The sequence below is a fragment of the Mesoplodon bidens genome (genome assembly GCF_964165515.1).
Source record: "Mesoplodon bidens genome assembly, chromosome: 9".
Lineage (NCBI taxonomy): Eukaryota > Metazoa > Chordata > Mammalia > Artiodactyla > Ziphiidae > Mesoplodon > Mesoplodon bidens.
The window spans coordinates 7,734,216-7,749,682 of record NC_138166.1 but is presented as its reverse complement, the minus strand read 5'-3'; the positions used below and the strand labels follow the sequence as shown (position 1 = coordinate 7,749,682).

The window sequence follows — 15,467 nt, the reverse complement described above, 5'->3', positions numbered from 1 at the left end:
AGTAGAAGGACATGCTCTCACTCCTTCTTGTGAGAACACCAGAATCACAAATAGCTGCTGGACAATCATCGAGAGGAAGACACTGGAACTCACCAAAAAAGATACCCCACATCCAAAGACAAAGGAGAAGCCACAATGAGACAGTAGGAGGGGTGCAATCACAGCAAAATCGAATCCCATAACTGCTGGGTGGGTGACTCACAGACTGGAGAACACTTATACCACAGAAGTCCACACACTGGAGTGAAGGTTCTGAGCCCCACGTCAGGCTTCCCAACCTGGGGGTCTGGCAGCAGGAGGAGGAATTCCTAGAGAATCAGACTTTGATGACTAGAGGGAATTGATTGCAGAACTTCGAGAGGACTGGGGGAAACAGACTCCACTCTCGGAGGGCACACACAAAGTAGTGTGTGCATTGGGACCTGGGGAAGGAGCAGTGACCCCAGGGGAGAATGAAGCAGACCTACCTGCTAGTGTTGGAAGGTCTCCTGTAGAGGCGGGGGGTGGCTGTGGCTCACCACGGGGACAAGCACACTGGCAGCAGAAGTTCTGGGAAGTACTCCTTGGCTTGAGCCCTCCCAGAGTCCACAATTAGCCCCACAAAAGAGCCCAGGTAGGCTCCAGTGTTGGGTTGCCTCAGGCCAAACAACCAACAGGGAGGGAACCCAGCCCCACCCATCAGCAGTCAAATGGATTAAAGTTTTACTGAGCTCTGCCCACCAGAGCAACACCCAGCTCTACCCACCACCAGCCCCTCCTATTAGGAAACCTGCACCATCCTCTTAGATAGCCTCATCCACCAGAGGGCAGACAGCAGAAGCAAGAAGAACTACAATCCTGCAGCCTGTGGAACAAAAACCAAATTCACAGAAAGATAGACAAGATGGAAAGGCAGAGGGCTATGTAACAGATGAAGGAACAAGATAAAACCCCAGAAAAACAACTAAATGAAGTGGAGATGGGCAAACATCCAGAAAAATAATTCAGAATAAAGATAGGGAAGATGATCCAGGACCCTGGAAAAAGAATGGAGGCAAAGATCGAGAAGATGCCAGAAATGTTTAACAAAGACGTAGAAGAATTAAAGAACAAACAAACAGAGATGAACAATACAATAACTGAAATGAACACTACACTAGATGGAATCAATAGCAGAATAACTGAGGCAGAAGAACAGATAAGTGACCTGGAAAACAGAATGGTGGAATTCACTGCTGCAGAACAGAATAAAGAAAAAAGAATGAAAGGAAATGAAGACAGTCTAAGAGGCCTCTGGGACGACATTAAACGCAACAACATTCACATTATAGGGGTCCCAGAAGGAGCAGAGAGAGAGAAAGGACCCAAGAAAATATTTGAAGAGATTATAGTCAAAAACTTCCCTAACATGGGAAAGGAAATAGCCACCCAAGTCCAGGAAGCGCAGTGAGTCCCATACAGGATAAACCCAAGGAGAAACATGCCGAGACATATAGTAATCAAATTGGCAAAAATTAAAGGCAAAGAAAAATTACTGAAAGCAGCAAGGGAAAAATGACAAAAAAACATACAAGGGAACTCCCATAAGGTAAACAGCTGATTTCTCAGCAGAAACTCTACAAGCCAGAAGGGAGTAGCATGATATACTTAAAGTGATGAAAGGGAGAACCTACAACCAAGATTAATCTACCCTGCAAGGATCTCATTCAGATTCGATGGAGAAATCAAACGCTTTACAGACAAGCAAAAGCTAAGAGAATTCAGCACTACCAAACCAGCTCTACTACAAATGCTAAAGGAACTTTTCTAAGTGGGAAACACAAGAGAAAAAAAGGACCTGCAAAAACAAACCCAAAACAATTAAGGAAATGGTCGTAGGAACATACATATTGATAATTACCTTAAACGTGAACGGATTAAATGCTCCAACCAAAAGACACAGGCTTGCTGAATGGATACAAAAACAAGACCCATATATATGCTGTCTACAAGAGACCCACTTCAGACCTAGGGACACATACAGACTGAAAGTGAGGGGATGGAAAAAGATATTCCATGCCAATGGAAATCAAAAGAAAGCTGGAGTAGCTATACTCATATCAGATAAAATAGACTTTAAAATAAAGAATGTTACAAGAGACAAGCAAGGACACTACATAATGACTGAGGGATCAATCCAAGAAGAAGATATAACAATTATAAATATATACGCACCCAACATAGGAGCACCTCAATACATAAGGAAACTGCTAACAGCTATAAAAGAGGAAATCGACAGTAACAAATAATAGGAGGGACTTTAACATCTCACTGACACCAATGGACAGATCATCCAAAATGAAAATAAATAAAAAGAAGCTTTAAATGACACAATAGACCAGACAGATTTAACTGATATTTATAGGACATTCCATCCAAAAACAGCAGATTATACTTTCTTCGCAAGTGCACACGGAACATTCTCCAGGATAGATCACATCTTGGATCACAAATCAAGCCTCAGTAAATTTAAGAAAACTGAAATCATATCAAGCATCTTTTCTGACCACAACGCTATGAGATTAGAAATGAATTACAGGGGAAAAAACGTAAAAAACACAAACACATGGAGGCTAAACACTACGTTACTAAATAACCAAGAGATCACTGAAGAAATCAAAGAGGAAATCAAAAATTACCTAGAGACAAATGACAATGAAAACACGACTAACCAAAACCTACGGGGTGCAGCAAAAGCAGTTCTAAGAGGGAAGTTTATAGCTATACAAGCCTACCTCAAGAAACAAGAAACATCTCAAATAAATAATCTAACCTTTCACCTAAAGGAACTAGAAAAAGAAGAACAAACAAAACCCAAAGTTAGCAGAATGAAAGAAATCATAAAGATCAGAGCAGAAATAAATGAAATAGAAACAAAGAAAACAATAGCAAAGATCAATAAAACTAAAAGCTGGTTATGTGAGGAGATAAACAAAATTGATAAACCATTAGCAAGACTCATCAAGAAACGAGGGAGAAGACAAAAATCAATAAAATTAGAAATGAAAAAGGAGAAGTTACAACAGACACTGCAGAAATACAAAGCATCCTAAGAGACTACTACCAGCAATTCTATGCCAATAAAATAGACAACCTGGAAGAAATGGACAAATTCTTAGAAAGGTATAACCATCTAAGACTGAACCAGGAAGAAACAGAAAATATGAACAGACCAATCACAAGGAATGAAGTTGAAACTGTGATTAAAAATCTTCCGACAAACTAAAGTCCAAGACCAGATGGCTCCACAGGTGAATACTATCAAACATTTAGAGAAGAGCTAACACCTATCCTTCTCAAAGTCTTCCAAAAAATTGCAGAGGAAGGAAGACTCCCAAACTCATTCTATGAGGCCACCATCACCCTGATACCAAAACCAGACAAAGACACTACAAAAAAAGAAAATTACAGACCAGTATCACCCATGAATATAGATGCAAAACTCCTCAACAAAATACTAGCAAACAGAATCCAATAACACATTAAAAGGATCACACACCATGATCAAGTGGGATTTATCCCAGGGATGCAAGGATTCTTCAATATATGCAAACCAATCAATGTGATAAACCATATTAACAAATTAAAGGAGAAAAACCATATGATCATCTCAATAGATGCAGAAAAAGCTTTTGACAAAATTCAACACCCATTTATGATAAAAACTCTCCAGAAAGTGGGCATAGAGGGAACCTTCCTCAACATAATAAAGGCCATATATGACAAGCCCACAGCAAACATCATTCTCAATGGGGAAAAACTGAAAGCATTTCCTCTAAGATCAGGAAGAAGACAAGGATGTCCACTGTCACAGCTATTATTCAACACAGTTTTGGAAGTCCTAGCCATGGCAATCAGAGAAGAAAAAGAGATACAATTTGGAAAAGAAGAAATAAAACTGTCACTGTTTACAGATGACCTGATACTATACATAGAGAATCCTAAAGATGCCATCAGAAAACTACTAGAGCTAATCAATGAATCTGGTAAAGTTTCAGGATACAAACAATGCACAGAAATCTCCTGCATTCCTATACACTAATGATGAAAAATATGAAAGAGAAATTAAGGAAACACTCCCATTTACCATGGCAACAAAAAGAATAAAATACCTAGGAATAAACCTACCTAGGGAGACAAAAGACCTGTATGCAGAAAACTATAAGACACTGATGAAAGAAATTGAAGATGATACGAACAGATGGAGAGATATACCATGTTCTTGGATTGGAAGAATCAATATTATGAAAATGACTATACTACCCAAAGCAATCTACAGATTCAATGCAATCCCTATCAAATTACCAATGGCATTTTTTATGGAACTAGAATAAAAAATCTTAAAATTTGTATGGAGACACAAAAGACCCTGAATAGCCAAAGCAGTCTTCAGGGATAAAAACGGAGCTGGAGGAATCAGACTCCCTGGCTTCAGACTATACTGCAAAGCTACAGTAATCAAGACAATATGGTACTGGCACAAAAACAGAAACACAGATTAATGGAACAAGATAGAAAGCCCAGAGGTAAGCCCACACAACTATGGTCAACTAATTTATGACAAAGGAGGCAAGGATATACAATGGAGAAAAGACAGTCTCTTCAACAAGTGGTGCTGGGAAAACTGGACAGCTACATGTAAAAGAATGAAATTAGAACACTCCTTAACATCATAAACAAAAATAAACTCCAAATGGATTCGAGACCTAAATGTAAGATCGGACACTATAAAATTCTTAGAGGAAAACATAGGAAGAACACTCTTTGACATAAATCACAGCAAGGTCTTTTTTGATCCACCTCCTAGAGTAATGGAAATAAAAACAAAAATAAAGAAATGGGACCTAATGAAACTTAAAAGCTTTTGCACAGCAAAGGAAACCATAAACAAGACAAAAAGACAACCCTCAGAATGGGAGAATATGCTTGCAAATGAATCAACAGACAAAGGATTAATCTCCAAAACATATAAACAGATCATGCAGCTCAATACTAAAGAAACAAACAACCCAATCCTAAAATGGGCAGAAGACCTAAATAGACATTTCTCCAAAGAAGACATACAGATGGCCAAGAAGTACATGAAAAGCTGCTCAACATCACTAATTATTAGAGAAATGCAAATCAGAACTACAATGAGGTATCACCTCACACCAGTTAGAATGGGCATCATCAGAAAATCTACAAACAACTAATGCTGGGGAGGGTGTGGAGAAAAGGGAACCCTCTTGCACTGTTGGTGGGAATGTAAATTGATACAGCCACTATGGAGAACAGTATGGAGGTTTCTTAAAAAACTAAACATAGAATTACCACATGATCTAGCAATCCCACTACTGGGCATATACCCAGAGAAAACCATAATTCAAAAAGGCACAGGCACCCCAAGGTTCATTGCAGCACTATTTACAATAGCCAGGTCATGGAAGCAACCTAAATGCCCATCGACAGACGAATGGATAAAGAAGATGTGGTACATATATACAATGGAATATTACTCAGCCACAAAAAGGAAGAAAATTAGGTCATTTGTTGAGACGTGGATGGATCTAGAGACTGTCATACAGAGTGAAGTAAGTTAGAAAGAGAAAAACAAATATCGTATATTAACACATATATGTGGAACCTAGAAAAATGGTAGAGATGAACTGGTTTGCAGGGCAGAAATTGAGACACAGATATAGAGAACAAACGTATGGACACCAAGGGGGAAAGCCGTGGGGGGTGGTGGTGGTGGTGTGATGAATTGGGTGATTGGGGGTGACATGTATACACTGATGTGTATAAAATTGGTGACTAATAAGAACCTGCTGTATAAATAAATAAACAAAATAAAATTCAAAAATTAAAAAAAAAGAGAACAGGTGAAAAGCCAAAAAAAAAAAAAAAAGAATAACACAGAAAAATGGCCAAATTTATCCTTGTTAACACAAGGTGCAGTGGATATTCCTTGAACTAGAAGAAACCTTAGCAATCACCTAATCCAAACTACTCATTTAACAGATAAAAGCCAGTGAGGTTAAGTGTAATTTTGAATTTTGTAAATTCAAAACCATGAATACAAAAAAGGACAAACTATTACTAACATTATGGTCTGTGACACAAAAACAATTTTGAAAAACATTATTTGCATATTAAAAAAGATGAAATTATAGTTCTCATGTGGGGCAGGAGGGCATTACATTTTACCTCTTAAAGGTGACAATCTTCTGTTTTATTCATAATAAAGTGCCAAAGAATGACATCAATCTACTGCTTCCTCTGTTTGACTAAATTTCTTCATCCTTCTGATAGCATCTCTCTGAGCCGAATGTGATTCTAGTTCTGTATATATTAAAGATCGAAAAGACATACATGCCAGCCAACCCCTTTAATTCCAGAAAGAATCCTTTTGCAACACTAAAGGAAAACCCTGCCATTTTGTTTGAGTAGCTAGTCTCCAACACAACATGATCCTGAGGGGTTTTTAGGATAATATTGACTCTATCCAACTTTTCACTTCATGTGTTCACTTCAGAACTTAGTCTCAGTCTAAGAGATGACTCCAAAGTATGTGGTGATACAGAGTGGCAGCATGAGACAATTTGCAGTTCACTCCCAAGAAACCTAGCATGTTTAATCCAGAGAGAGATTAATAACCAAAAAAGCTAACTATTTCACAAATTATAGAATGATGACAGTGATCTACTTCTTATTACAACATTGCCTTGGCAAGAGCCAAACAGAATTCTCCAGTGAAAGACGGTGGCAGCTTTCTCTGCGTTGCCAAGCAATGAGCTACATGGAATAGAAATAGGTGGTCCCCTCCTCCAGCAGGAGAGACAGCACTTCCGACAGCATCCTAGGACCTCTCGGTGCAGAAATGACACTCCCCACATTCACCTGCTCATATCCCTCTCAACAGGCTGTCTGAAAGTCCCTTGAACAACATTGTCTAAGTGCAGTCTGACCTCCCTGCCTTCATATGGCCAGTCTCGAGCTCTCATGGTCCTATAAAAAAGATGGAGTAGAAGGAGGGAGTACACAAAATGGTGTTTCCAGTTCTGACCATTCCTGCCGTCTCTCCTTGCGATGATGAGGGCTCAGGGACATTGCTGCCTCTACCACCGAATTCCCCTGCTCTGTGCTACCCGTTGTGCTCCTGTGCTGTTTGCCTGTGCTTAACCTCTCCAGAAGCGCCTAAACAAGAGCCCAATTTAATTTGCTAGATTGATAAAAAAGGTTTAAAGACAAACAAACCAAAAAAAAATTAGTGTTTATATTGCATTCATCTTTCTTCACAAGCACATTCTCAAAGGAAAGATGATGCTGGAGTAATAATTCTTTTGTCTCTTATTATTGACTTCAAGACAAAAAATGATTTATTAGAATTGTAAAAAAAAAACACATGTAACTCTGATGTCAAAGTGAATAAATTATCGTTATCTGTAAAAGTCCACTTGCAATTAAACCTATTTAAACTTCTGGGTGACTAAAACATTTTTTATTTGGAAACAGAAGATCTGCTAAATAAGGTAGTTCATGAATAAGCAGTTGCTAACGAAAGTGTATTCAATTACAGAGTCAAGTTTTCTTACCTTTAGTTGAAAAGACCTTCAGGGGAAGATAAGGTAACCGGTATACAAAATAAATGTTGATCATATTAAAATGAATCAGCAATGGGGAAATATCTTACAGCATGAAAAATGATTTCTAATCTCATGTAAGGGCTTGATGAGGGGAATGTATCCAGATCTTGACTGGATGGTAGTGGTGAGAAGGGAAATTGGGCATGAGACTTCATTTTGATTTGAAAGAATCATAATTTAAAAATATTTGAGGGACCCTGGCATAAAGAGTAAAAGGAAGCCATAAGCTTTTCCACTGATCTGTGGTTGAACTGTAGTATTAAGAAAGTAGATCGGGCTTCCCTGGTGGTGCAGTGGTTGAGAGTCCGCCTGCCGATGCAGGGGACGCGGGTTCGTGCCCCGGTCTGGGAAGATCCCACATGCCACGGAGCGGCTGGGCCCATGAGCCATGGCCGCTGGGCCTGTGCATCCGGAGCCTGTGCTCCACAACGGGAGAGACCACAACAGTGAGAGGCCCGTGTACCGCAAAAAAAAAAAAAAAAAAAAAAAAAGAAAGTAGATCAATAGCCAGTTGAACTTTATATAATACAAGTGAGTAGTACAGAGTGGGTAAGTAACAACTACCAATTACAAACTATCGGAAATGCTAACATAGTGTAAAGAGCATGTATGTTGAGCTAGGAGATCCCTCACGATGAAGCTTGATTGCTTGTCTTCTCCAGGCTGAAAGGAGTGATGCCACATACTATGACCTTGGCCTCGGTCAGCCAGAAGGAGGTAAAAAGTTAAGTGTAATGACTTAGCAAAAAAGAACCAATTGTAGTTTGGTTAGAAATAGAAAACTCCACATTTATTTCAATGTCCTTATTCCTTTCATTAACCTATTTCTACTTGTTTAACAAATATGAGAAATACTTTATAAGTTAAACAGTTTATAATAGCGTAAAAACATAGCTACTCTACTAAAAGGTCTTTCTTAGCTCTACATGCATCAGACAGCTGCATCCTTACTAGCCATATGCCCATTGAGAACTCACTTAACTCCTCAGAGGTTTGGTTCCCTCATTTGTAAATGCTGTGATCATCATCTGGGACAATGGATATGAAAGTAGTTGAAAGTTAAAATAGTGCCTTGAACATCACTATCGTTATTACTATCATCACAACTCCCCAGCTGTATAAGATGGCATGTACCAGAGATAATTACAAGAAAAAATATCTTCTTCGGGAATTACTCTGAAACCTCAACCCCTCTGGAAGCCATGGAAACATCACACTCTGCGGTCCTTGCTTCATCATTTTCAGTGGGATTATGGAATTACAATAAACGCTATTTTTTTAATTCAATGTGGCACACTCTAACTGTGAGATTAAGTTATATGTTTCTTACAGATCAAATAATTTCCCTTAGAATTGTTCACTGTTTGGGTGTATTTTACCGTGAAAGAACTGGAAAAGCAAGTGGTGCCAGAAGGAGAGTCCTTATCTATGTCACTGGGATACATATGATAAAATATAACTAACATTTGTTGAGCACTTCCTACATACCTGTGTTAAGTGCTAAACACCAGCTGTGTGATGAGACTGCCTAGATTCAAATTCTGGCTTTGTTATTTAGTACTTGTAAAAATATCTGTGTCTCAGTTTCCTTATCTATAAAATGGGGATAGTAACACAGACTTCATAGTTGTTGTTGTTTTTGTTTGTTTTGTTTTGCTTTGTGAGGATTAAATGAGTTAGTATATGTAAAGCACTTAGAATACTGCTGGGCACGTAGTAGGTGCACAATAAAAGTTCTTCCTCTCCCTTCCCCTCTCTCCTTTCTCCCTTCTCTCTGGTCCTCATCCTCATCCTCCTCCACTTCCTCCTTCTCCATAATCTGTCTACTCAACGTCTCACAGCTAGGAAGCTGCAGGGCTGGCATACTGTGAAACACTGCAGCCCATACTCTTGGCCACTAAGTGATAATAATTGACATGACCAGATGCTACTGACAAAATTTAGAGCTCACTTTAGATTAGAACACCACTGAGCCAATTCATCAGCAGTGCACTTCAGTGTTCTATTACACAGATCTGTTAAGCTGGGGAAAGGATTTCTTTGTTAAATAGCTGTTTAAAAGCAGCAAAACAGTACGCTAGTTTTTGAAGATTGAAGAAAAAGTTGAAAGTTTGAGAAATTAACTTCCAATATAGAAAAAAAATTCTCTAAGAACAAGCAAGATTTTAAAAGGTATTCTTTTATGTTGATTTCTAATTGGAAATGTTTTACATCTATGCTGACTTTTCAAAAATTCTGAAGTTAGAAAGCGTTTCCTGAGAATATTTAGAAAACTACTCAAAGGCATGAAGGAGAGAAACATTCTTAAGATATGCGATTGAGTTAAAATCCTCTCTAACCACTTTCCAACTTGCTACATCATGACAAATACTCATCATTAACCATGAAATGAATGCAATTTTCCTTTCACATTTAATGTTATATTGGAGATATTATACAGTATCTTTCATACTTTCTGGAACTGCACACAAGTAACATTTCATAGTAGCAGATGTGTGACATCACATGAAAACTTGTAAAACCTTTACATGAAAATCACATCTGTCAGTCTCCACTATTATTTTCACTGTAGTTGTATGGTTTGCTTCTCCGTCTGTGCCAGCAAAGGCAGCTTTGCATGAAAGCTGTTCCAGGAAATTGTGTCTTCTGGGCTAGCTAGTTAAGCAAATTGGATAACTGCCATTGAAACCAAAATGTAACCCAGCAGACATAATTTCACAAAAGAGGAGAGAAAAACGCATTTGTACAAAAGTCACAGCTGTTCAACTCTACATTTTGCACTTTCTTCATTACAGAAATTTCCCTTTCTTTATGAACAGTGACAGTTACATTTCTAGTGAGCAACTTTAGGACTTTTTAATACATTGCTAAGTGCTGTACTATCAAGGATTTAGTGTCAGGAAAACTAGGGCTAACCTCTTTCTGGGTCTGCGTTGACCAGAAATGTGGTCTGTCTGTCCTGTCTGCAGATGAAATAAGGAAAGATGTTGAGTATGGTTCACTGTTCTCTAAAATACAGACCTGCGTGGCTGTCTCTATAGCTCCAAACGAGGGGCAACATCCCATACTGAGACGCACAAAATATGGACTCCTCTTCATTCAGGACTTGCTAGTCTTACTCTTGGGGGCCGTGGTGTGCAGGGCCGCTCTCAAGTCATGGGTAATGGAGCTGGTGGCTCAGAATGAGTGAGTTAGAAGCCAGCCTGATGGGGCTGTGCGCAGCACGGCTCCCACTGTCGGAACCCTCCTGGGACACTACTAGAGTGCGGCCAGGGGGGAGATGTTCTCTGGGGACCCCTTATTCTTCTCCAGTGATGAGTCCCAGAAGCTTGTTCAGACCATCATGTGAGGATCATGAACACTACATTTACGGGATGCATTTCGAGCAAGAGTTTGGAGCCTGGGCTCTGCAGTCACAGTGCCTGGGCCCATTCCTCTCAATAATGTGTGATGCTGGGTAAGTTACTCAACTTCTTCAGCCAGAGTTTCCCCATCTGTCAACTTAAGACAATTTACCTCATTACACTATACAGAGGATTATAAATGTGCTAAAGACTGTTGAGGTCTTAGCCCGCTTCATGGCACGTACCGAGCCCTCAGTAGATGTTAACTATTTTGATGATATGATACTTATATGGTTATGATGATAATTTTTCTGAGTTTTAAATATATTAAACCTATAATCTTAAAATTGCATTTGCCCAGGACAGAATTATGGCACAGTAAAGCCACCAATAGTGGTCAAAAATTATCCAATCCGGGTTTTCCAGTTTCAAGTTGTACAGACACTTTCCTGCTCTTGACTGCTGAAATCCTACCTGCTTGTCTGAGGCTGGCAGGAATGAGTGTTTGTGCAACTGTGCCAGAGGCACAAGGCTGATTTCAACCTGACGTGCCCTGCTGATGATAGACAGCCCACTCCACAACTTCTTCTCCCAGTTGTTGATCTGTCTGAAGAGCAACTGACTGCTAGTTAGACTTCCAGTGTCCCTGCATAGGCTTTTTTGTCACTTGGCAGGAAGGTGGAATGTTTTTCGTATTTTGTAACCAGATCTCTAATTGTGTAATTTGGTATGTAATTAAACACCCAAAATGATAGCTCTACAGAGAACCCATTATATAATGTAAACATACAATGTTTACAAGTTGAGGTATTTTAATTATTTTCTTCCAAAAGAAGTTTCTAAGAAATATTGGCATATAGTTCTATTTAAAATTATCTGGAGGTATGGATTATCTGTCTCAATATTTTGATTGGTCTGATACACACACACACCTAACTATTGCTATTGGTATACCTTATGGAATCATGTAATGGGGAAAAAGCCATGACAAATAGTAGAACTGGATGCAGTCTGAAGGAAGTTAAACTATTTGACTCACTATAGCCTGTATCTAAGACCTCACAATCACTTGAAATCTAAAACTATTAAATGTGTTAGTCTGATCTAATTATATAAGACATAACTGACTAAATTATGAATAATTTTCTGACTATGGTGATGATACATGAAAAATGAAGTGGAGAAATGTAGAAAGAAATGTAATTTAAGCAAAAACAAGTACAAAGTAAACCATGTGAAATGTAATGATAATGAGGACCATTTTCTTTTAGGCTTATAGCTAATGTCCAATTCAATAATTAACTACCAGCAGCAGATCTTTACTTGAAGAACACATGCCTCAATGATCAAGAAAGTAGGAAACATTGCTTTCGGTTATGTGGGTCTCTCACCTCTGTGATAGTTAGACAGAGAAAGAAGGTTTGACTTAAATACTGTTTCTCACATTGGAAAGCACTTGAGGACATGGAAGAAGAATCTGAAGATTTCGAACAGGGCAAGGGTCAGCAAACCATGTTCTGCATGCCAAATTTGGCCAGCTGCCTGTTTTTGTTAATACAGTTTTGCTGGAACATACTACACCCATTCATCTAAGTGTCGCCTATGGTTGCTTTCAAGCTACAACAGCAGAGTTGAACAGTTGTGACAGAGGACATTTGGCCCCCTAAAATATTTGTTATCTGGCTCTTTATGGAGCTTGCAAATATCTAAACTTAGGAGAAGGTTCTTGTTCAATGAATTCTGCAAGGAAGTGTATTAAAGACGAGATCTGGTATGTCACATACCTCCATTCTCTTTCCTTACATGGAAATATCTTGGATTTCAGATGTAATAGGTTTAGGCAAGGGACAGTCTAATTCAACAAATTAAGAGAAGGTAGCACTTATTGAAAATCTTATAACTATAAGGAGCCTTATAACTATTTACAAGTGATTTCCCTTTATTTTTGCAATTAGTGATACCTCCATGTACATATCTTAATTTTTGCATCTATTGAGTGTCTACATGATGTTAGAGAATTAGATACTATGTTAGAAAATTGCATTTGGCAAAGGAAGTGAATTCACCTTCACTGGAAATGACTGACTGTGGTGCCAAAACTGGGGCTTTTCCAGATGAAGATGGTGGGTCAAACTATTCAAGACAAGTGCTCATGAAGGAGATGCCCAAGGGCAGGGAGCACACAGGTCATCCTCATCAGCACCTCCCCAGTGCAGAGAAGGGCTTGACACTTCGTAAAAGCTCAGTAACAATTTGTACAATTTACTACAAAAACAATTTAGCAATAATGCCATTAGTCTGTAATCCTCTACCATCTAGATTATTATTGCTAAACAATGTGATTGGAGAAAACAGAGTTAGATCTTGAAGGAGAGTTTTTCAGCCTCTGCATTTCTTGGTTATCTGGTTTTGTTATTCACCCAAATAACATTAACAACGTGACACAATAGATAAAAAATAAAAATTTCTCTATCAGAAGAGGGGTTCTGGAAAAGTAAGTCACGTATTTAACTTTTGAAAATTATGAATACTATTTGATTTTCCAAAGGAAAAAAATGTGTATATAACTGAATCCCTAATAGGGGCTTTATCCTGAATAAAAGGATGCATAATATGTATCATATTATGCTAAGATACATACATTAAGGTAATGAAACCTCCAATAGATAACATAAAAGTCCAATCTACAAAATATACTCTTGATTTAAAATGAGGCCTTAAAAGAGAAAAAAAAAATCTTAATTTTATTTCATCCCTCATCTGGAAAGTATGGTTGCTTCATTTAATTGACTCTAAAATCTGGTTTAATGGAGTATCTCTTTTACACAACTAGTCAGCTCCCAACATTTTGATTTCAAAATGAAGGGCATTTCCTTTGATGTCTTTAATTATCACTCATTTAGAGGACAGTGTGAAACACATTTTTTCCAACTGGTGTTTTAGAATCATGAGTCAAAGGAAAGGAATGACAAATTAGCCAGCTGGAGAGCAAGAGACAGCTAGCTAGTGCTGCTAGAGTCTTTGTGGGTACTTCAAAGTAAGACAACAAAGGAATAAAGGGACTGTTAGCCACACAAGCTCAATAAATGAAATACTAACACAATTTCACAACACATTAATAACAAGTTAATATCAAACTTAGAGACTTACTCAACATAATAAGTGCCATATATGGGATCATCGATTTTTTCCCAGCCATATGGAAGCTCTGAAAAATAAAGAGTTATTTCTTTCAGTAAGTAACAGATAACAGTATTTCTAATAAAAAGTAATATAATTTAATTGTTTGTGGATTGCAGAAATAGTCTACTAAAGTGGAATAAAGCATTCAGAGTCAGCACCAAATTTCAAATGCATGTTGTAGGGACTATAAGAAGCACTGACTTGAAAATTGGCACTTAAAACACAGAACTCTCTTCTCTGCAGATATATTGCTGGGTCTATCTGTTTATCCCACGCCAAGTAGTAGAATGGCACGTTATCACCACTCAAGGTAATACAGAAGGCAAATTGCTTTCCTGAAAGAGCATACAGCTTTCTCATTTATTTGTATTGTTAAAAGGAGCATTTCAGGATAAAGATCCTATTTTCAAAATATATTTCTGAGAATAGCAAATTGTTTCTGATGACTGAAACATAGACATTATACATTCTCAATTGACACCCCACTATTCGAGATGGTTAGCTTGCTTTTCTCTCTCCATGGGTCAGAATTTGAATATTGCCAATAAACTCTTTGGGTATATTTTTGTATAAAGTCTAAAGTTCTAAACACACTTTCCTTGACACTATGGTTCATATTTTCAATTCTCCACAGCAAATTTTAATAAATACACGTTAAAATATCAACAATACAATAAAAGCTACTTTAAGCAAAAACATGTTATTTGAAAACCAGGCTTTGTGTTATGATACTGTTTCCAAATACACTAAGCCTTTATAATTATTAACTCCTATAAATATGAAGAATATTCTAGTTTTCCTCATATACATTAATAATACATATATAACTTGAAATCTAAGTAAGATATATTGACATGCTCTAAGTAATATGTTTAAATGACACTTAAAAGTTTTATTTTTATAAGTAGTAACATTTTCACCATAGATAAGCACAGTTATAAAAGAAAATTAGAATCACCTGCAATCCTGCCATCCAGAGATGTGTGTGTGTGTGTGTGTATAATTTTTAAAGACACTAGATCATATAGTGCATATTATTTTTACAGCCTAGTATTTCTACCTAACAAAATATCAAGGGCATCTTCAATGTGAATGAGTGTTACTGCAAAATATCACTTTTAAAGTGGACAGTAGTGGTGTGGGGTGTGGCCAGAGCCTGTGTAATCTCACCAATCTTCTATTATTGAACATTTGGGACTTTCCAGTTATATATCATCTGTGTTGGACTAACTAAAGCCTAAATCTTTCATCATTTTCCCAGTAATTTAGTCATGATAAATTCCTAGAGGTAAAA

General features: G+C 37.8%; 1 protein-coding gene across 2 annotated transcripts in view; it reads right to left on the bottom strand.

Moving 5' to 3' along the window:
• Positions 1-15,467, bottom strand: part of MAGI2 (membrane associated guanylate kinase, WW and PDZ domain containing 2) — a gene marked incomplete at its 3' end in the record, with an annotated part of 1,332,164 nt that overhangs the window by 318,424 nt on the left and 998,273 nt on the right. For both annotated transcript variants that reach the window (XM_081243891.1, XM_081243892.1), the window contains exon 7: positions 14,141-14,198. In XM_081243891.1, coding sequence (XP_081100017.1) covers positions 14,141-14,198 — 58 coding nt within the window. The remainder of the gene's footprint in view (positions 1-14,140; positions 14,199-15,467) is intronic.